At 38.0% G+C, this 24,528-nt stretch overlaps 3 protein-coding genes across 3 annotated transcripts; all 3 read right to left on the reverse strand.

The window, feature by feature from the left end:
- Positions 1-604: 604 nt before the first annotated feature.
- LOC103436326 (uncharacterized) lies at positions 605-3,436 on the reverse strand. The gene has a single exon (XM_008374753.2). It carries the CDS (start codon positions 3,434-3,436, stop codon positions 605-607), a length of 2,832 nt encoding a protein of 943 aa, XP_008372975.2.
- Positions 3,437-6,139: 2,703 nt separating this feature from the next.
- LOC103436317 (uncharacterized) lies at positions 6,140-7,762 on the reverse strand. Its single transcript, XM_008374743.2, has one exon. The coding sequence runs from the start codon at positions 7,760-7,762 to the stop codon at positions 6,140-6,142; it is 1,623 nt and encodes a 540-aa protein (XP_008372965.2).
- A 12,367-nt stretch (positions 7,763-20,129) lies between these two features.
- Positions 20,130-22,868, reverse strand: LOC103436300 (uncharacterized). Its single transcript, XM_008374725.3, has one exon. The coding sequence runs from the start codon at positions 22,866-22,868 to the stop codon at positions 20,130-20,132; it is 2,739 nt and encodes a 912-aa protein (XP_008372947.3).
- Positions 22,869-24,528: the final 1,660 nt, after the last annotated feature.

Below are 24,528 nucleotides of genomic sequence, written 5' to 3' on the forward strand. Positions count from 1 at the left end.
ATTGATTTGATTCCAAAAATCCATGATGCAATTTGTAAAAATTAACCCTACGGCCCATTTTAAAAAATTACCTAAAACGTAAAGTGTAAAATGGAGTTAACCCTTGTTAATTTTATACACATCATGTTTTTATTTTTATTTTTATAAACTGATAAAACACTGCAAGGGGCTCGAGAGTTAAAAAGCATTTATCCTTCACTAGATGGCTTGTAGTGTAGCTCAAATGATTAAAAACAATATTCTCGGCTCGAGGGCGTGTAGTTCAAAGAGTTAAGAACATTGATTCTACACCCGAGATCCTAGGTTCAATTTCCCCCAACCCTCGAATAGTAACTACAGCAACTATTCTGCAGATATCTAACATTCAAAATTTATTCCAAGCATTAAAACTCAGGTATTCGACAAATCGAAAAAAGAAATAAAGAAATAAAAAGCAAAACCATACAACTTTTCTTTCTTTTCTGAACTCCTCCTACATGCTTAAAAATCCAAAACAAAGAACATTGCAGCTGATAGTTGAATGTCCAATCCTCTCTAAAGTTTGCATTCACTGTAACAGAATCCTCCTCCGATAACGGAGGGCTACACCAGGTCCCTTTGCTCATTACCCTTCAGTTTCGGCGACAGTCGGAACCTTCTCATATGCAATAAAATCTCTCAACTTTGGAGGAAGAACGCAAAGACCCCCAAACTTCTGCTGCAAGAAAATGATGCCAGCAAACAGCAGACCTCCGAACGGAATAAGGACATCCCAAGCAGTGGAGTAAAAGTCTACAGCAGAACTTGCATAAATGTGCGAATGATTCCATTGGCGAAGAGCGGAGTTGTGAGCCCTGTACAGATCATATGCATGCGGCAGACCTCGAACAAAAGTTGTTCCGATGTAGAACCAAACAGACAGAACCTTTTCCTTCGATTCACAGAACATGTTGAGCAGTATCTGAGGTAGCAGAAAACCATCCATCACTAAACCGGCATAAGACTTCAAGGCAGCACCCAAAATTGAATGGTCTGGATAGGAAGTTGCGGCGCCAATTTTGTGGCTTTTGGTCCATTTCTGTCTATGCAGAAGGAAAGCAGCTAAAGCCCCTGCAGCATATACAGGTAAAACCACAAAGAGAGACTTCCTTTCCTTTAGCCAGAGCTCCTTTCGGGTTTCATTTTGTGATCTTTCTGCCAATGTTAGCTGCAGAAGACGGATTTGCAACAAAAAAGCTACCATTGTTACTGCTCTTACAATTTCCCCGTTAACTTCAAGCCATCCACCGCCTCCAAGGAGCACATGTTGAACGTTGGTGTTATTCACGAACATGGCTTTCAAGTTTAGCATTAGAGGTATCATGTAGCCCAGACTTAGAATTAGTAGCATGAAAGTGGAAATGGAGGGAAGCACGTCGGGATGTTTTTTCACATGGAAGAGTTGTAATGCCACAAATACACATGCAAGTGTGGTAGATATCAAAACCAAGGTAATCTCTGCATCCATCCTCCAAATGGATCGCTCTGCTACAACTACAGTAATAGAATCTGAAGACAAACCCCAACTTCCAAAATGAAGAGGATCGGACTCTTTCCGTGTGCTTTCAATGCTGCCCTTGATAACATCTGCATTCTTTTTGTTTGTTGGAGGGAACTGAAATTTGACAAGAATCTCACAATCTACAGAATCATCTGCTTCTTGTTGACTGTCTGGGCCCAGATTTCTGCATCCTACCATACACAGGCATCCATCAGTAGGATCGTAGATCCCTTCAGCATAAATTTTCACTTCACTTGAATTTGAAGATCTTTTCAGTTTAGAAATTACATTTCCCAACTGATTGAAATTGATGCTTATTTGGTAGCTGATGTTGACAGGGATGTCGTTGTAGCTGTAGCTCACAGGAGGTACAAAGCGTTCCCTGCTTGCACCATTTAAATATCCATAACGATGGTAAAACCTGTTTCCGATGGAGACAGGAGCAGCACTGCCCCATGCAACCTCCCCTTTGTATTTGACTTGCATGCCAAATCGCATGTCATAAGAAAGCGGTTTTGGATATTTGTAGGTCTTGCGATGAGCACCCTTCTTTCTCGGGCACATCTTGGTTACTTTGTCAAGTTTAGTATACTCATATTTCAAGCCTGGAGGTAGAAACCTTCCAATATAATTCTGAGGACTTTCAAATGTGATGCTTTCAAAGTAACCCAACTCTGTCGCATTTTTGTTGCTCCAAATATGGCCCACAGTGCTACTTGTCTTTCCGATCGTCCATATTGCAGGAAACCTCAAGCTCAATCTTGTTGAACAATCATCCACATGAGTACTATTAGTGATAGAATCTGTTGCATTCAAGATTCGACAAGCAACAACACATAGCTGATTGTTCTTTGCATCCCATGATGCTTCCCCAACCAATGTTGTATTGGGATAAAAGGGCCTCCGGTACCAGGGATTGCTACTGTCTCCAAATTCAACTTGAACTCTCATCCTTTTTGTGTTCTCCGAGCACTCAATAGCCTTCAACGACAAAATGTGAGGTAAATCAGAAGCAGCAACCGGAGAGCAGTTCTTTGCAGAACGGCAATGACTTGAGTATTTGAGCTCAAACTCATGTCTTCTTACTCTTGAAAGCACTGGACAAACTGTCTCTATCGGCAAAGAACTTGGGTGAATATTTCTTCCACCAGAACAACTGTTATCAGATTTATTTGACACCAAAGAGTACTCGTAATTTATACGAGGAATTATCAAAATCGAGACTGGTTCAAAATACTGTGGATTGCTCTTAGATTTCATCGGGCTCTCTAAGGTTCCACTAATCAAACTAGTAACATTAGTGGAATTCATGACATTATAAAGCTTAAGAACAGCAGAATAATAAAGCCAACGACCATGTCCCAAGTAATTAGAACTTGATCCAACCATGCAAATCTTCCCAGAAGATTCTGACCAGAATCCACTTAGTTTAAAGCTTACCGAACTTGGTCGATGACTTTTTGAGACATTTCCCACATAGTAAGACACACTGCTTCTTGGAAATAGAAGACTTCCTTCAATCATGAACAAGCCTGGTACATAAGTTTTTTGAACACTCCAGAAGTTGAACTGAATTGAATCTTCAGGCTCGTGAAAAGGCGGAAATGATGATTTTTGACCAAGAATTCCACTTCCACCAGTGTAGTAACCTGTATGGCGGTTGAGGATTTGAGAAGCTACATATGTTCTTGGTTTTGACCAGCGAACAATTGAATCACAGTGATCAGAATAAGAGCTTTGATCATAAGGTGGAGAAGGCGATGAAACTGGATAAGAGAAGTGATTAGAAGGTGGTGGATAAGGCGATGAAATGGAGGGAAAAGAAAAGGCAGCAAAAACAAAGAAGAACATGAGAAGCTTTGGCAATGAGTACCACATCTTCAAAGAGGTGGTAGCAGAAGACAGGTGTTTCTTCATGAACATTGGGAGAAAGATGAACAAGAAGAAGAACGAAAAGAAATTCAATGTGAAAGTACTGCAATGTTTCGATTGTTTTATGCACTTTCCATAGTCTATTTTCTACTGCAAGGTACGGATTATATATCAAATTCGTTGTCGTGACAATTTCGAAGAGAGGAGCTGATGACTTTGTTTTAACAGACAACCAGAACAAACCAAACCCAGGACTGTGAAATCAAAGCTACATTTTGCTTTTGTGAATACCTAAGAGGACAAAAAGGACAAAGAAGTTGAAAATTGAGGAAATGATAAATGCACGCCAAAACAAGATTCTTATGCTCCGAATAGTTTCCACCATGAAATGAAAGACGACATGGAACTAGTTTTGATGTGCAAATAGCAGCTTCCGACATCTAGGGCTTATGGGCTTAGGGCTTAGGGCTTAGGGGTTAGAACCCACATTTTGGCCTGGTGGGCTCCAACATCTACCACATGATTCTCTTAATGCTTTTCCTCAACTGGGTTCTGTGCTTTTCTCTTTCGTTTCAAGATTCGGTTGAAACAGATAAAAAAAACAATGCATGCACTCAAGCTTTTGTTCCGAGTCTTTATTGAGTTTCAGAACTTCCCTCTTTGGTTTTCTGATTATTTAACTGGATTATTTCTTACCAATTTCCTTTGAGATTTGTGCGTGTGTGTTTGTTAATGCTCTGTTTCTTCGTTTTTAGAGGAAATGGAAATGCTCTCTGCCACTTCTTGGCAACCACGTATGCCCTCTCTCTCTCAAATTCTTTCATTTGGGGTCTAAAGGTGATGCTTTTTTGCCTAAAATATCATTTTGTTTATGATGCACATTCTGCATAGTTCAAAAAGTAAAATCTCTCTCTCTGACTCTCTCTCGCTTTTTGTGGCTAAAATCATGTCTTTTGTGTCATAAATTTGTTTTTGTTAAATGGGGTTATGTTTATCTTTCGGATAATCAAAAAGTTTAAATCTTTACTAGGTTTCTTTTAATTTCTTTGAATTCTACTTTGTAGTTTTGGTTTAGAAATGTGTAGAACTACATTTAAGAGGATCATAAGGAAGAGAAGCACAGATCATTTCACTACTCTCTCTCTCTCTCTCTCTCTCTCTCCCCTCTGTTGTGTGCATTACCTAATCAGAACTATGTGTTTTCTTGCTTAATGAGGCTTTTGTTTTGAGTTTTATATATCTTAGTTTCAAACAACTCTATATGTCTTCGTTCATCTGCTTTTATTTCAATGTTTTCTCTTTTACATATGCTATCATTTTGACTTCATTTTTGGTATATTATTTTGTTTGGGTGAGAAGTTTGACGTGGTCTTCATTTGAAAGCAACAAATCCTCTTTTCCATGGTGATCAGCGCAAAGAGAATCAACATACTTGAATGTAACCTTTTGAGTTTTAGGTAATTACTGAGACAATGATCATAATCCGCCCCTTTGATTGTGCATGTTCTTATAGCATGCATATCCATATATAGCAAGCAAAGTTTCACTTTATTAGTTCTTAGGTACTAGACCGTCTTTTTAGTTACTTTCAATGGAAATTATTCATGCCTATTGTGGATAATGGTTTGAAAACCCGCAGCAAAGTGCAGGCAAATTTTCTAGTGTAACCTAAATTACAAGATCCTTGTGACAACTGAAGTATGACAATGGTAGCAACTATGGTTTAGGCCAGTTTACTACAACAATTTGCCCACCAGCCCCCTTGTGCCCAAGTTTGAATTGCGCTCTCCATATATTGGGTTCGTACAAGCGGAAATGGGAGAGGAAAATCGAACTCGGGACATTGGGTACAAGTGTGAATGCTGTTTCTGAGTTCCAAATCTTTCTGAACAGGTTAGCTGCAGAAGATGGATTTGCAGCAAGAAGGCTACCATTGTTATTACTCTTACAATTACCTCGTTAACTTCAAGCCATCCATCGATACCAAGGAACACATGTTGGCGGCTGGTGGTGTTCGTGAACAGGTATCCTGTATCCGGAAGTTAGAATTAGTACCATGAAAATGGAAGTGGAAGGCAGGAGTGGCGGACCAAGATTCTCAACTTGGGTGGTTCTTGGAGGTCGTATGAATTTATAATGAATTTTAAAAAGAAATAAGGTGACAAACATATGGTATAAAAGGTACTGAGTGAATAATACACTGTCCTCTTATTAATTAAAATGCTAAGTGACACAACCTTATTGGACAATAATTTGAAAAGAAAAAAAAGGAGTTGGTCACGCGGGAATTGGAAACCTACCCAGACCTTCAGACTTTCAGGTGGTCCCTGAACCAACCGGGCTCATAATTGGATCCGCCTCTGGACAGAAGATGTTTCTTCAGATAGAAGAGTTGTAACACCACAAAACCACATGCGAGAGCGGTGGATATCAGAACCAAGGTGATCTCCACATTCATTCTCCAAATGGATCGCCTTGGTGCAACTACGGGAATAGAATCTGAAGACAAATCCCAGCTTTCAAAATGAAGAGGATCGGAATTTTTCCGTGTACTTTTAATGCTGCCCTTGATAACACCTAACACCTACATTCTTTTAGTTTGTTGGAGGCAACTGAAAATTGACAAGAATCTCGCAATCTATGGAATCATTTGTTTGTTGCTGACTGTTTGGGCCCAGATTTCGGCAGCCAACCATGCACAGGCTTCCTTCTGTAGCATCGTAAATCCCTTCAGCATAAATTTTCACTTCATTTGAGTTCGAAGATTTTTGCAGTTTGAAATATCTTTCCCAACTGATTGAAATTGATGGTTATTTGGTAGCTGATATTGACAGGGATGCTGTGGTAGCTGTAGCTCACAGGAGGTGCAAAGTCTCCACTGCTTGCAGCCTGTAAGTACAGATAACGATAGTGGTAGAAGCTGTCCGCACCGAAGAGAGGGACAGCGGTGCCCCATGCTACTTCCCTTTTAGAATTTTTTACTTGCATGCCAAATCTCATTTCGGGAGAAAATGCTTTGAGATGTTTGTAGGTATTGCGATGAGCAGCCTTGTTTCTCGGGCATAACTTGATTAGCTTGTCAATTTTAGTATATTCATATTTCAAATCTGGATGTGGAAACCTTACCATATAATTCTGAGGGCTTTCAAAAGTGATGCTTTCAAAGTAACCCGACGCTGTCACGTTTTTGCTGCTCCAAATTTGCCCCACGATGCTACTAGTCTTTCCGATTGTCCATATTTCAGGAAATCTCAAGCTCAACCTTATTGAACAATCACCCACATGAGTACTATTACTAATAGAATTTGTTGCGTTTAAGACTCGACAAGCAACAACATATAGCTGATTGTTCTTTGCATCCCATGACCCTTCCCCAAGCAATATTCTATCGGGATAAAAAGACCTCCGATACCAGGAATTTTTACTTTGTGCATATTCCACTTCAACTTTCAACCTTTGTGTGTTCTCTGAACACTCAATAGCCTTCAACGACACAACGTGAGGCAACTCAGAAGCTGCAAATGGAGTGCAGTTCTTTGTAGAAAGGCAATGGCTTGAATATTTGAGATCAAACTCATGCCCCTTTATAGTTGAAAGTACTGAACAAAATGTGGCCAATGGAAATGAACTTGAGGGAAAATCACTTCCTGCAGAACAACTGTTATTGCATTTATTTGAAACCAAAGGGTACTCGTAATTTATACGAGGTGTCATCAAAATAGAGACTGTTCTGAAGTACCTTGGATCACTCTCAGAACTCATCGAGCTCTCTAAGGTTCCAGTAATTAAACTAGTAACACTAGTGACATTATAGAGCTTAAGAACAGCAGGATAATAAAGACAACGACCATGTCCCAAGTAATTAGAACTTGATCCAACCATGCAAATCTTCCCAGAAGATTCGGACCAGAACCCACTTAGTTTAAAGCTTACCGAACTTGGTCGACGGTGAGTTGTGACATTTCCCACATAGCAAAACGCACTGCCTCTTTGAAATCGAAGACTTCCATCAATCTTGAACAAGCCTGGTACGTAGGTTCTTTGAACACTCCAGGGGGTGAACTCAATCCAGTATTCGGACTCGTGATAAGGCTGAAATGATGAGTTTTGACTAAGAATGCCACTTCCACCAGTGTAGTAACCTGTATGGCGCTTGAGAATTCGAGAGCCTACATATCTACTTTGCATTGACTGGGGAACGATTGAATCACAATGATCAGAATAAAAGACGTGATCAGAAGGTGGGGAAGGCAACGAAACTGAATAATAGAAGTGATCAGAAGGTGGAGGAGAAGATGATGAAATAGAGGCCAAAGAAAAGGCGGCGAAAACAAAGAAGAACATGAGAAGCTTTGGCAATGCGTAACACATCTTCAAAGAGGTGTTAGCATAAGACTAGTGGTTCTTTCTGTACACTTGGGAGGAAGATGAACAAGAAGAAGACCACAGAGAAATTCAATGTAAAGTTACTGCAATGTTTCAATTGTTTTACGTGCTTAACACATCAAAGTCGCTTTGGTGACAGATTCAAAGAGAATGAGGAGTTTATGACAATTTTCAAAGACAAGAACAAACAAAACTCAAGACTGTGAAACCCAAGCTGCATTTTGTTTTTTACAAGGTTCTAAAAGTCGCTAGGCGCTAGTCGAGCGGCGGGCTGGAGCCTAGCGCCTAGGCGGCTAGGCGGGAGCCTAGGCGGACTAGGCGGATTTAAGTAAATCTATCATATTTCAGGTAAATAAGTGTCTGCTTCTATTTGAAATATATATAATTTCATCATAAACTACAAAATAGAATGCATATATATCATGAAGTATTGGAACATAATGAAAACATGTGAAATAAGGATATAATGTTTGTTCATTCAAGTATGCAACAAGTCTTTTACAATTTATTGGAAAAAAACAAAATGCAAAATGAAAGTTATGTATTTTCTGTCTAAGTGAGTTGCAACCTAGGTGGGTCTAGGCGGGTGCCTAGGCGGGCTAGGCGGGTGCCTAGGTGGTCTAGGCGGTGGGCTGGGGCCTAGGCATTAATCGGGGCGGTGGGCTGGGGCCTAGCGCCTAGGCGGGGCCTAGGCGGCGCTAGGCGGGGATTTTTAGAACAGTGGTTTTTTATGAATGATAAAAGAACAAAAATATGGGGACAAAGGAAAAGGAAAATATCGGAAATGCTAATTGCGCTCCAAAACAAGCTTCTTAGTTCTTAAACTCATACTTTCACACATGAAATATTTGAATCAAACTAGTTTTAGAGTGGAAATAACAGTTTCTGATATCTATGGTTTAAAAGATTAGCGGTTTGAATCATGAAATTACACACCATACAGAATGCAACCAAAATTAGAAGCATCTATGTGCCAATTGGAGTTTGAAAAAGGAGGACGTTTGGCCAGCTGAGCAGCGTTCCCGCCTCCTTCCGAGTTCGAACCCCCATTCCAGTATATTAGACTACGTTAGGCATGTTTGATAACCATTTTGTTTTTAATTTTTAACTTTCAATTCAATTTAATGTTAGAGGTGGAGGGGAAATACACAGGAGAAGGGATATACAACGATGACGGAATGATAATAGGATAGATGTAGAAGGAACAAATAAGGGACACCAAATGGCAACAAAAAAGCCGAAAACTATTTTAAGTTGTTTTCACTTTCAAGATTTTATTTACATTCATTCATTTTTATTTATTTCCTTCTCTCACATCAAACTCTTGTTTTCTCCTTATACTTTTCTACGTTTTCTTATATTGAAAACTATAAACGAAAAATGAAGTGGTTATCAAGTGAGCCCTTAGAATATTGCTTTGTCAAAAAAGTTTAGATACCAATTATTAGGCCTAAGTGAATTGAACTTTGTAGGAAGCAATCTGAGGGGTGAGGACGTGTGCCCATGTCAATGAAACTAGAGCCGTTGGCCATGCTCGGAGGGTTCTCACGTTTCTAGTGAATTAATGATCCTGATCAGATAATAAAGTTAATGACAATTTATAAGGTTAATAACAATTTATGTTTTATATTCAATGTTTGTAATAAAACAAATCATAAATATATTTAAAATATTTAAATAAAAACATAACTGCTCTAACAATTCCCCACTTGTTTTTATTTAAAATATATATCAAGCAACATATCATAAAGCTATGCATAAGTAAAGGTGTTTCTCAATTTGAACCTGTACATAGTGTTCGTGATCCAGATTATACTAGAGTAACTTATAGTTTTGAACTCTATCTCTGACAACACCACACACATAACTTTATTAAAGTGAAGTTCAGAAAGCCAACACATTACGGTCATGTGCTTGTATCCCAGTATAATGAACGTTCTAGAAACTTGCCCAATATTTCATAGGAAGCGGCCTCACTTCCACATTCACATAGGTAAGACTATCAAGGATATTCCTGTAGCTAGATATCCCACTCAACATAGAGTATAGATCTTACTGAGAGAAAAAATCTCAACCTAAAAACACTTCAGGATGTCATGCTTCTTAGGGATTGGACATGGAATAATTTCCAAATTAAAATTAGCAAGACTTCACTCATATCACTTGTGACTTATTATTACACTTTGAACCTGTTTCTTGGGATCTCCAGTCTATAGATTGGGTTGCTATCACAAATGACTCAATTTTCTAAGGGCTTTAGTCTCATCCCTTTTGAGGTTTTCCAAACCTTTTCTCGTGCTAGTCCTTTCGTCAAAGGATCAGCCAAGTTTTCTTCAAACCGTATATGATCCACTCTTACAACTCATTTTGAGAGGTAATCTCTTACAGTGTTGTGCTTACGGCGTATTTGTCGTCTTTTCCCGTTATAATAACGGTTTTGCACTTTAGCTATTGCCATTGTGCTATCACAATGGATCAAAACTGCTGGAATCGGTTTCTCCCATAAAGGGGTATCTGATAGTAGGTTTCTCAACCATCCTGCTTCTTCGCTTGCCGTAGCTAGCGCTATTAATTCTGATTCCATAGTAAACTGAGCCAAGAGAGTCTGTTTCTTCGACTTCCATGACACAGCCCTGCCACCAATACTAAAAATATATCCACCAGTGGCTCTAGAGTCATCTGAAAGGGTATTCCAATCAGCGTCGCTATAACCTATTGGATAAGTAAATAATATGCCAGGTTATCATTGTACATGTGCAGAACATGTGCACATATAGAGTAGTATAAATAGTTACTTTCCTCTTGTATTTGGGAATGTCGGTGTATAACAAAAACAATTACAAAAATATATTGAGAAATTCTTCGGTTTCCTTCTTCTTTAAGCTTTCTTAGTCTACATATTTCTTGATTTCTATGAAGCACTTCCTTGTAGTTAAGATGGTATCAGAGCCGGTCTTGCTTGCGCAATGGGTCTGGTTTCTGGGTTTCGCTGCTTCGGTTGGTAATAAGGTGGTTTCTTTTTTTTTTTTCGTTCCTTCGGTTGGTGATAAGGTGATATTGTTTCACAAATTCTCAAGAATTTTGCTTAGATCTGGAGTTTTTTTTTTTTAATTGAAGGTCGATGCCATAGTTTCTGTTGAATTGACGATTTATATGCTGTGTTCATGAAAGGTCGATGCCAATTTGTTGTGAATTTTGGGTTTTCTTGCTATAAGTGAATTGATTGAAGGCCGATGCCGAGTGATGAAGTTTGTTTGTGATTCTTGAAATTGTATAGTGATTGGTTGCTCTTGATTCTGTGTTCGAAGTTAATTTTGTACATCTTTCATCTAGGTTCTTTCCACCGACTCAAATTTCATCTGGGTTTTTCTGGGTTCTTCCATTATCTTTTGGTGTTTGTTACATTTGTTGATATTACAGTGAATTTGTTCTTCCAATCATGGTTAATCAAGTGAAAATTGAAGGTTTGCTGGGTATGCTTACGATCAAACTGAATGATGATAATTTTCTTAAATGGAGTTTTCAGTTTAGCTCTGTTTTGTGTGAATATGATCTTCTTGATCATTTCACAGGTGATTCTGTATGTCTTCCCAAGTTTGTTCTCACTCCTGAATTAGGAGTTACTACTAAGGTTAATGCTGAGTATAAGGACTGGGTTAAGATGGATATGGCATTGTTAAGCTTGTTGATTGCTACCCTTAGTGATGATGCAATTGAGCATGTGGTCGGCTGTAAGACGTCTCATGAGGCCTGGATTGCCTTACATGATCGATATATGTCTATTTCTAAAGCTAGTGTCAATCATCTAAAAGTTGAACTACATACTATGTAAAAAGGGGGGGATACTATTGATAAGTATCTGCTAAGGTTGAAAGCACTAAAAGATCAATTACAGGCTGCTGGAGAGAAAGTGTCCAATAATGATCTTATTATTGCTGCACTCACAGGTCTACCTTCTGATTATGATACAATTAGAACTGTTATTTTTGCCAGAGAGTCACCCATTACTCTTAAGGAATTTCGCGCTCAATTAATCGGTGTAGAGAAGAGTATTGAAGCCAGAATGAATTCTTTGGTTCAGGGGATGTCTGCTATGTTTGTGAATTCTAATTCTTCTAATAATCATACTGGGGGATCTTCAGGTTCTTCGACTAATCCTTCACCACCTCAATTTTCTCCAAATATTGGGTATAGCTCCTCTGGTAGTTCTTCTTCTCAGCCAAGTTATCCTTCTGGTAATCAATTTCAGTCGAATAGTTTTTCAGGCTTGAATCAGAATGGCAGAATGTTTGGTATGAATACCTATAGACCTCGAGGTAATGGAGGTTATAAACCAAGGTTCAATAATTCCAGATCTGGTCCAAATTGGCAATCATGGTCGGGCAATACTTCTAACAGGTTTGATCTTGTCCCTGAGTGTCAAATATGCTCTCGCAAAGGTCATGTTGCTGTTACCTGTCTTTATAGAAATGATGGTGGACAGTCTGTACAAGAGTGTCAAATTTGTGGCAAGCGTGGTCATATTGCATTAAACTGTCGACATAGAGGCAATTATGCTTATCAAGGCGCTCAACCTCCTCATTCCTTATCTGCTAACTATGCATATCAAGGTTTTCCTGTGTCTTCTCAAGCTAATATGGGATTGGTCTCTTCTCAATCTCAGTTTTTGAATAACAATCAACCTCCTCAGTATGTGCATAACAGTCAGTCTCCTCAGTTTGTGCACTACAATCAGTCTACACAGTTTACCTCTCCCTCTATGTCATCTCCACCTGGTTTTCCAGCTATGAATGCACAATCTTCTGCTGTGATTGCAAATGGAGATTCTTGGATTCTTGATACTGGTGCTTCTCACCACATGACACCCGATTTGACAGTCCTTGCTCAATCTACACCTTATGCAGGATCCGAGAAGATAATAGTGGGCAATGGTGAAGGTTTGAAAGTTCAAAATATTGGTCATGGCACTGTGCAAACTCCTTCTCATGTTTTACATCTTAAGAACATTTTACATGTGCCAATGTTGACTGTGAATCTGTTGTCTGTTAAAAAGTTGTGCAAAGACAATCATAGTTGGTTTATCTGTGGTGATATTCAGTTTTTTGTGCAAGACAAGGCAACTGGGGCGATCCTCCACCACGGAAAGAGTAGCAATCATGAGCTGTTTCGAGTCCCTATGCATATTTTTCCCACTTTACTGGATCAAGGTGCGGGTTCTGCTTATTTGGGACAGTCTGTGACATCTTCCTTGTGGCATCAGCGTTGTGGTCATCCTTCTAATGACATTGAAAACTATGCTCAGAGAATCAAATATAGTTGTTACTTCTGATGAAAATGTCAAACTTTGTTCTCATTGTCTTGATGGGAAAATGAGTAGACTTCCTTTTTCTGATAGGATTGATAGAGTAGATATTCCCTTTTACAAAGTACACAGTGATGTATGGGGCCCTTCTCCAGTTGTTTCAGTTGAAGGGTTTCGATATTATTTGTCTTTTATAGATGAAGCTACTCGATTTGTATGGATTTTTCCTATTATGAATAAATCAGAAGTTTTTGGTTCCTTTGTCAAATTCTGTGCATATATTGAGAATCAATTTCATACTAGAGTTAAAGTGTTACAATCTGATGGTGGTGGAGAATTTCTTAGTCATGCTTTCAAAGAATTTTTGGCAACATATGTTATATTACATTTTATCTCTTGTCCTTACACACCTCAGCAGAATGGATTAGCTAAGCGGAAGCATCGACATCTTATTGAAACAGCTATTACATTGCTATCTGTGGCCAAGTTACCTCACAAGTTTTGGTCTTATGCAGTCAATCATGCTGCCTTTTTTATTAATAGGATGCCATGTAAGGGTCTTAATATGATTTCACCTTTCGGGAAGTTGTTTGGCAAGAAACCAGACATAGCTAATCTCAAAGTTTTTGGTTCTACCATTTATCCTTATCTTCGGCCCTACAATACTAATAAGTTGCAGCCTCGATCAACCTAATGTGTGTTTTTGGGATATTCACCAGGTTATAAAGGTGTTATCTGCTACAGTATATCCACTGGGAAAGTTCTTATTTCTCGTCATGTCATTCATGATGAAACTATATTTCCTTATAGACATGTTGGTTCAATTGCTACATATGTTACTTCTTCCATGTCTTCAGGTCAAAGTAGTACTGCAAGTCCTATTATTGTACAGTTACCTTCTTTAATGGATCATTCTTCTAGTCTTGATTCCAGCAATGCTTCTCCACGAGTTTCAGTCACTCCATCACTTGGTTCTACATCCCAGCATCATGTTTCTTCGAGCTCTTTGGAAAATGCACAGGACCCTACTACGCATGCTACTCTTTCCAGCCTTATGTTGCTTGTCCAAGTTGAGTTACCTCCTCTCAGTTCTTCTAGTTCTCCTCGCACAGGTAATACATCTATTTCACAAGGAATTCAAACACGGTTAAGAACTGGTACCATAACCAGAAAATACTACTCGGCCTTAACAGCTATATTTCCAGAAATGCAGTCTTTGACTCTTGAGGATGATGATCACTTCTCAGGGGGTTTCACCTTTGTTGCTGATATTCTGGATGCTTCAGAACCGTCTACTTTCAAACAAACATCTCATATTCCCCAGTGGCAAAGGGCAATGCAGGATGAGTTTGATGCTCTTCAAGCACAAGGTACCTGGTCACTTGTTCCTAATTCATGTGATAAGAATGTCATTGGTAGCAAGTAGGTGTATAAAATAAAAAGGAATAGTGATGGCTCTGTTTCCCGATATAAAGCACGCTTGGTTACCAAGGGATTTAATCAGGAAAAGGGGCTGGATTATACAGAAACATTCAGTCTTGTGGTTCGACATACTATGGTTCGTATAATCTTAGCACTAGCCGCTACACATCATTGGGATCTTCGACAACTTGATGTGAAGAACGCTTTTCTTCACGAGGAATTGCAGGAAGAAATTTATATGAAGCAACCCCAAGGTTTTGTCAATCCTCAGTTTCCTATTCACGTTTGCAAATTAGTTAATTCTCTTTATGGTTTAAAACAAGCTCCCCGAGCTTGGAATGCCAAATTTACTAACTATTTGCAGGCTATTGGATTTGAAGCTTTTCTGTCAGATTCTAGTCTATTTGTTAAACTCGAATGAGCTCATGTGATCATTTTAATTCTCTACGTAGATGACATCATAATTACAGGTTCTAATTCCCAGTTGATACAATCTGTGATCACAGCTCTCAGTGAAGTATTTGATCTTACAGATATAGGCAAGTTAGCCTATTTCCTTGGCCTCTAGGTTACTTATAAGACAAATGGGGATATGTTTATCAATCAAGCCAAATATGTGCTTGATCTGATTCACAAGGCTGGCATGGATGATTGTAAGCCGTGCTCCACACCCTGTAAGCCTCATAATCAGGTTCTTTCTACTGAAGGTACCTTACTCACTGATCCTACTCTATATCGAAGTTTGGTTGGGGCTCTACAGTACCTTACATTTAGACGTCTAGACATTACCTTTGCTGTGAATACTGTATGTCAATATATGAATGCTCCTACTGATGTACACTTTGCTATGGTCAAAAGAATACTTCGATATTTGCAAAGGACTATTCAGTGTGGCTTGACTTATACTTCTGGGAGTTCTGTGTCTGTAACTGCATATAGTGATTCGGATTGGGCTGCAGATTTGAACACTCGGAGATCTATCACTGGTTATGTTGTGTATCTTGGCTCTAATCCTGTTTCTTGGCAATAAAAAAAGCAGTCCTCTGTGTCTCGGAGTTCGACTGAGGCTGAATATCGTGCCTTAGCACATACCACAGCTGATATTGCCTGGATCCGTCTCATTCTCAAGGATTTACATGAGGTTTTATCCACTCCTCCAGTGGTGTATTGCGATAATCAATCTGCAATTTCTTTGAGTTTAAATCCAGTTCAACACTCTCGAATCAAGCACTTGGAAACGGATTTTCACTTTGTCCGTGAACGAGTTCAAAAAGGTGACTTATCTGTTGAATATGTGTGTACTAAAGCTCAGATTTCCGATGTGCTCACCAAAGGTCTTCATGGTCCAGATTTTCTTCGTCACTGTTTCAATCTTAAGCTTGGTTATCCAAGCTAAGATTGAGGGGGGGTATTGGATAAGTAAATAATATGCCAGGTCATCATTGTACATGTGCAGAACATGTGCACATATAGAGTAGTATAAATAGTTACTTTCCTCTTGTATTTGGGAATGTCGGTGTATAACAAAAACAGTTACAAAAATATATTGAGAAATTCTTCGATTTCCTTCTTCTTTAAGCTTTCTTAGTCTGCATATTTCTTGATTTCTATGAAGCACTTCCTTGTAGTTAAGATAACCTTCTAGGACAGCGGGAAACTTCTCATAGTGTAATCTTAAATTCATCGTCCTTTTAAGGTATCTCATAAGCTTCTCTATAGCATGCCAATGCTCCAAATTGGGCCTGCTAGTAAACCTACATAAAACGCCTACGGCATAAGATATATCAGGCCTAGTGCAATTAGTAGCATAACGAAGACTACCAATAATGCTCGCACACTCAGATTGTGTAACACTGTCACCAGTGTTCTTGAACAATTTTACACTAGGATCATAAGGAGTACATACTGGTTTATAATCAAAATAATTATGCTTTCTTAAAAAAAATTTCTATGTAGTGAGATTGATCTAAAGAGAACCATGTTCGGACCTAGTTATTTTCAAACCAAGTATTACACTAGCTTCACCCAAGTCTTTCATATCAAAATTAGCACATAACAAAGTTTTGACATTATTTACAACATAAATATTCGAACCAAAAATAAGCAGACCATCCACATATAGGCATATTATAGTGCATATATTATTTTCAGACTTATAATAGATGCATTTATCACTTTCATTTATTTTAAAACCATTCGAAGTAACCAAACTATCAAATCTCGCATGCCATTGTTTAGGAGCCTGTTTCAATCCATAAAGTGACTTATCTAACTTGTAAACTTTATTTTCTTGTCGTGGAATAATAAAACCCTATGGTTGATCCATATATATTTCTTCCTCTAATTCACCATTTAAGAAAGCTGTTTTAACATCCATTTGGTGCACAACAAGATCATGAATAGAAGCTAAAGCAAACAATACACGAATAGAAGTCATTCTAGTCACAGGTGAATAAGTATCAAAGAAATCAATATTTTCCCCTTGTCTATAGCCTTTGGCAACAAGTCGGGCTTTGAATTTTTCAACTGAACCGTCAGGTTTTAATTTTCTTTTAAGAATCCATTTGCAACCTATTGTTTTGCAACCAAGTGGAAGATCCACCAAATGCCAAGTTTGATTTGACTCAAGGGGTCCATTTCATCATTTATAGCTTCTTGCAACAAATTTGCATCTAAAGAAGTTAAAGCTTCTTGAATTGTATTAGGATCTTCTTATAAGTTATATACGTGAAAATCAGGCCCAAAATCTTTAGCTATTCGAGCTCTTTTACTTTTCCTAGGTTCTAATGTAGATTGACTATGTTCTACAATAGTAGGTTCATAAGTTTTAGAAGAATTAGAACCCCCACTATTTCGAAGATTAAAAGGAAATTTATTATCATAAAAATCAGCATCAAGTGACTTAATTATGACATGGTTTTTCAAATCATAAAATCTATATGATTTGCTATTACATGCATAACCAATAAAAACACATTCATATGCTCTACTAGCCAATTTCGATCTTTTTGGATCAGGTTTACGAACATAAGCTAAACAACCCCAAGTTTTGAAATGCAACACATTTGGTTTCTTATTTTTCCAAATTTCATAAGGAGAAATATTTGTTTTTTAGTTAGGGATTCTATTTAACACATAACATACAGTCAACACAATTTCACCCCACCAATAAAAATCAGCTCCAGAACTAAGCAAAGTAGCAACAGTCAATTCACAAAGAGTTTAATTTTTTCTTTCCGCTTTACCATTCATTTTAGGAGAATAAGGAGTAGTAGTTTCATGAATAATTTCATGAGACTTAAACAAATTAACAAATTCAGTAGATTCATATTCTTGTCCTCTATCATTACGAAATCTTTTAATCTTACGATTAAATTGATTTTCAACTTCAGTCAAGAAAGTTTTGAACATGTCAATAGCTTCACTTTTATTTTTCATAAGATAGACAAAACAGTAATTCGAACAATCATCAAATAAGGTAATAAAATAACGTTTTCCATTTCTAGTTAGCACTTTATCAAATTCGCATATATCAGAACGAATTAAATCAAGTGGTTTAGATTCTCTATTGACAGATTTATGTGAAGTTCTAGTGATTTTAGCTTGACTACAATATTCATATTTTTCAAAATCATTCGATGATAAGTTAGGTAAAAAACCTAAGTTACTCATGTTCTTAACCAAGCGTTTGTTAACATGACAAAGTCTAGCATGCCAAGTATTAAAAGAAGACAACATGTAAGTAGAAGTAGACATTTCATCAACATTCAATTTAAACATCCCATCAGTAGCATGTCCCTTTCCCACAAAAACCCCATTTTTAGTGAGAGAATACGTATCTGCTCCAATGCTTTGAGTGAATCCAGCCTTGTTAAGAAGAAAGCCTTAGACCAGATTCTTCCTTATCGCTGAAGCGTGCATCACTTCTTTTAGTATCATGATTTTTCCAGAGGTGAACCTCAGCTCCATCTATCCAGTACCAGCAACATCAGTTGAGTGTGAATCACCCAACAACACCTTCCTTCCCTCAGCCACAAAATAGGTATTGAAAAAGGGAACGATCATAACAAACATGGCGAGAAGCGCCAGTGTCCACTCACCACCCCTCGGATCCATCAACTACGTTGATTTCTGATAGCATTGCAATCAATTGCTTTTCAACAAGATTTGCCTTATAATGCATGGCAGATTGAATACGTCTTAAAATTGTTGAATCTAAAACAGAAAGAAACGAAGTTACCCAAAAAATGTAGAAGTCTTAAGTGGTGAATGATTCTTGGGATGAGTCACGGACTAAGTTGCTCTCTTTAAGACGTTGCGCGGCTCTACCCAAAGTGTGCAAGCAATTCACAAACACTACATCGTCCCCATGATGAAACAGGCCAGAACCTTCTTCTGATAAGGTTCTTCCTTGCACAACAGAAAAACCTTCTAACTCACACCCTTTCGATATGTTGCTATTAACTCAATATTTGTAAAACTTGTCTTTTTTCTTATTATCCTTTTTTTTAGATTCTCTGGACTTATATATATGTATGTATCTATGATAAAAGAGACGTTGGAGGATGTAAATGATATATATATATATATATATATATATATAATAAAAGAGACATTGGGGGATGTAAATGATATATATATATATATATATATATATATATATATATATATAATAAAAGAGACGTTGGGGGATGTAAATGATATATATATATATATATATATATATATATATATATATATATATAATAAAAGAGACATTGGGGGATGAAAATGATTTAAGGGAAAGCAAGCTACAAGTAATCAATGCAGAAGAAAACTAAATCAAAATGTCCAAATCACAACGGAATAAAAAATTATGTAACAATAGATTTGATCTTTTTTCTATTCAGAGAAAGAATCTCATCTTTAAGGTGAGAAGCCTTCTCACGTTTCTAGTGAATTAATGATCCTGATCAGATAATAAAGTTAATGACAATTTATAAGGTTAATAACAATTTACGTTTTATGTTCAATGTTTGTAATAAAACAAATCATAAATATATTTAAAATATTTAAATAAAAACATAACTGCTCTAACAGCATCAAACCTGCATATGTAGGTTTTAGATCAGTTGGTTTGAATCTCTTCCCCGTTAACTAGAGTATATTAGAATACCGCTTTGTAAAAGAAAAATAAAGTGACAAAAAATGAACACTATTTAGAAAGGATGCAAAGAACTCTGTGGAATGCTGCTGGTTCTGCCTGCAACTATTCTGCAGATATCTCACATCCAAAATTTATTCTAAGCACCTCTAAACTTGCGCTTCTCTCTTTCTCCATGTCTTTCACGTTTTTCTCGCTAGTTTTGTTTTTGTTTTCTTATCGAAAATCTCTAGAATGTGTGCGCAAACATGATCGAAAACCTAGGTTTCATTGTATACTCGAGACATGTTTGCATTAACACTGTCACACACCGTTTCCAGTCCTGTGACGAAGCAAATATTGTTTTCTTATCTTATAGAAAAATGAAAATGCACACATTATAGCTTACAAGTTCAACATATTACAAACAGAAAGAAAGATAAAAGAAAAAAAGGGAAAAAAACGCTAAAACATGATACATAAAGTACAGACAAGAGAAGATTAAATTACCCTTCGGTAATAGTAGGGACCTTCTCATATTCACCCAACTCTATCAACTTTTTGGGGAGAAAGCAACGACCCCCAAACTTCTGCTGCAAGAAAATGATACCAGCAAACACTAAACCCCCAAAAGGAATTATGACATCCCAAGAAGTGGAGTAAAAATCTGCTGCAGGGCTTGCATATTGGTACAACTCGTTGAATTGGGGATGAGCAAAGTTGTGAGCTCTGTAAAGATCGTATGCATGTGGCAGCGCTCGAACAAAAGTTGTTCCTACGTAGAACCAAATGGATAGAGCATTTTCTTTTGACTTGCAGAACATATTGAGCACAATTTGAGGCATCAAAAAACCGTCCATAACCAAACCGGAGTAAGATTTGAAGGCAATGCTGAAAATTGAGTGCTCGGCGTAGTTGCTCTTCTTCCAAATCTGTTTATGCAGAAGCAAAATGGCGAAAGCCCCTGCAACATATAGTAGTAAGGCAACAAAGAGAGTCTTCTTCTCCATGAGCCAGAGCTCATTGCGATTTCCATTTTTTGATCTTGCTGACCAAGTTAGCTGCAGAAGACGGATTTGCAGCAAGAGCGCTACCATTGTTATCACCCTCACAATTACCTCATTAACTTTAAGCCATCCTCCGGTTCCAAGGAGCACATTTTGGCGGTTGGTGCTATTTGTGAACATGGCTTCAAAGTTTAGCATAAGGGGTATCATGTAGCCAAGAGTTAGAATTAGTAGCATGAAAATGGAAATGGAGGGAATAACATCTGGATACTTTTTCACATGGAAGAGTTGTCGCGCCACAAAGAAGCACGCCAGCGTGGTGGATATAAGAACCAATATGATCTCCACATCCATCCTCCAAATGGACAGCCTTTCTTCGCCGAGGGTAAAGGAAGCTGAGGTTAAATCCCAAGTTTCAAAATGAAGAGGGTCGGACTTTTTTCGTGTGCTTTTTACGCTGCCCTTGATGAGACCCGAACTCTTGGTTGGGTTTGTTGTAGGGAACTGAAAGTTGACAGCAATCTCGCAATCTACAGAGTCATTTGTTGGCTGCTGACCCTTTGAGGCCAGTTTTCTGCAGCCTACCATGCACAGGCTGCCTTCGGTTTCATCATAGATCCCTTCGGCAAAGATTTGCATTTCGTTTAAAACTGATTGATTTCCAAACTTTGCATCAGATAGCCGGTTGATGCTTATTTTGTAGCTAATATTGTACGCTTTGCTGTGGTTGAAGCTGTATCTCTCAGGAGCTGTAGATTCATCTTCATCTTCAGCGCTTGCAATCGAATACTGATACGCCTGATAAAATTGATCCCCAACAGAAATCGGGACAGAACTGCCCCATGCAACTTGTCCTTCAGAATTCTTAGCTGACACATCAAATCTCATTTCATAAGAAAACGGATCCGCGTACACATTAGTCTTGCCACGAGCAGTCTCCTTTTTCGGGCACAACTTGTTTACGGTGTTGATTTTCGTGTACTCATACTTCGCGCCTGGAATCAGAGTCCTTCCCATGTCATCCTCAAGACTTTCGAACGTGATCTTTTCAAAGTAACCCGACTCTGTCACAGTTTTGTTGCTCCAAATCTTCCCCACCATGCTACTACTGTTTCCGATTGTCCAAACAGCTGAAAATCGCAAGCTCAATCTTATTGAACAATCACCGACGCTAGTATTGTTCCAAGAGCCTGCTGCAACCAAGAATTGACATGCAACAAAAGATAGCTGATTTTTCTCTGCATCCCATGAGCCTTCCCCAACCAGTGTTGTATTGGGATCGAACGTTCGATACCAGAAGTTGCTGCTGTCTTCAAATTCCACCAGGACTCTCAACCTTCGTGTATCCTCCAAACATTCAGTAAGCTTCAAGAACATAAACCGAGGCAAACTAGACGCAGCAACTGGAGTGCAGTTGTTCGCAGATACGCAACGGCTTGAGTATTTGAGATCAAATGCATGGTATGGCACTTCGTTTGAGAGTACAGAACAAAATCTCTTTCTATTCAAGGAACTTGTGGGATTGGAACTATCAGTTCCACCGGAAGTACTGATGGTCTCAGATTTATTTGAAATCAGAGTGTACTGGTAGTTCATGCTAGGAAGCATCAAAATAGAGATTGGTTCGAAATAATCTGCATCATTCTCGGAAGTGTTCATGCTCTCTAAGGTTCCGCTAATCAAACTAGTGGCTTTAGTGGAGTTCGCGAAATTGTAGAGCTTAAGAACAGAATGAATGTGATGCAAATAACTGCGTCCTTCCAAGTAATCATAACCCGAACCAACCATACAAAGCTTCCCGGAAGATTGTGACCAGAACCCACCAAGTGTAACACTTATTGATCTTCTTGGACGAAGAACTGATCGAGATGAGGACATCTTACTTGTGGTGGAAGTACTTCCCACAAAGTAAAACGCATCTCTCGGAAATATCAAACTCCCTTGAAGCTTGATCAGGCCTTGAACATCAGTTTCTCTAATGCTCTTGATAACGAATTGAACAGAGTTTTCGTTAGGATAATACAATGAGCTAAGACTAAGAACGTCACTGCCACCGCCACGGGTGTAGTAACCTGTGTGGCGGTGTTGGTCGGGCGGTCCTTGCGCGTCTCCTTTCGGGGTAGACTGGGGAACAAATGAAGCACAGTGGTCAGGGTAAGCTGTTTGGAGATCGAATTTAGAAGAGGCTGCAGAAGAGGTGGCGAAGAAAAGAAAGAAGAACATGAGAAAGACAGCCATGGATTCTTTGGTCATGGACTAAATCAGTGGGATTTGGAGAAAGACGATGAAGAACAAGAACGAAAGGGGATGTGATTGGTATATGAAGTGGAAATAGCGTGTGAAGATATTTCTACGTAGGACTAGTGTGTACCAGGTCAACCATTAGCATTGGGATAGTTCTCTAGCGGTGGAAGCTAATTTCCTCGCAGATCCTCTTGCTAGTGTGGGTCAGTTTGCTATTTAATTTCTGTCAATTTAGTTGCCCGAAAGTCTTCTCGATGTGATCTTTCCTACAATAATACCGGGAAGAAAGTTCAAAGTATCACTTTATTCTAAGAAATCATTTAGCAATGAAGACCCAACTTTTTATAAATTTTTGCAAAGTTCTTCAACTTTTCGATTCGTATCCTCCTCATGTTCTTCGTTGTAACATATTAACGGACAAAAAAAATTGTCATAAGAAAGAAGAAATAAATCAAAATTATGACCAAATTATTTCAATTTACGATCAAAATTGTATTTTACGTTTTGGTTTGTTTATCATTTTTTATCCAATCAATTGTTGTTAGTCTTCATTGACTTGGAAAATGTAGTATTGCAAGACTTCCAAGTCTGTCTCATAAGTCATGACGATAAGACGATGTTGACATTTAGCTTTTAAAAGGAAGGACTTGGTAAGGAGACAAAGTCGTTACTCCACAAAGTCAATGTCAACCTACACTTGGAAAAATGAACCAAACCAAAGAACACGATAAAGCAAGAAAATGTAGAAAAGGAAATGGTTGATCGTAAGATATCCGATAAACCTTAAGATATATGATAGATAGTTTTAATCATGAAATCTCTAGAATCCTTAGGATCGGATCCTTTTCCGATACAAAATTACTTGCAAGCTATCAGTCTACTAATACTCTTATTTATCACAAAACAGGTTCTTAATTCGCATTTCATTTTCCAGGAGAGAACAAGAAAACTTGTTGTGTTGTGCACACCCCATTTGTCATCATAATCGTAGTCAGGATGAACTTCAATTTGAGAACATATAATTTCACAACAGCAATAATCTCAATTAAGACTAAGACCTACCAAAATTCATATTAATAGATTCGTGGGTTTACTATATATAATGAGTCTTCGTCAATCCAAAGTGCATGTATCCTACCACAAAAGTGAAAAAGAATAAAAACTTTTTCTTAATTAGTGTTCAGTTTAGGAAATATCAGTGTTCAGTTTAATAAATTTTCAGTTTAAGAAAGATTCATTAAAACTTAAGTCCCTTAAAAAAAAAAAAAAGTCCCTTTCGTTAAAGTTTAAGTCTTTCTCATTAAATAAAGTTGATTTTTATTGTCTCTATATATAAAGTCCCTTAAAATAAGGGAACTTTAACGAAAAGCATCCGGTACTGTTCACTTTAACGAAAAACCACATTTTTACACTGAAAAGTCAATTCTGGTACTATTTACTTTACCCTTTATTTTGTCCTTATCATTAAAACTCAAAGTTTTCAAGCCCTTTTCATTAGTTTTCCTTTAAAATAAACCTAGCCCAAAATCTTTTTCATTAAAGCTCGTGTAAAGACTAATTGGACAAGCAGACAAAAGGGGTGGTCTATTTTCCAAAACCGACCACTGTTGACTTGTAATGAGTTTAAGAGAAAGTTTCCTCTTTGTTTTTTGAC

This window comes from Malus domestica, chromosome 11 (genome assembly GCF_042453785.1).
Source record: "Malus domestica chromosome 11, GDT2T_hap1".
NCBI lineage: Eukaryota > Viridiplantae > Streptophyta > Magnoliopsida > Rosales > Rosaceae > Malus > Malus domestica.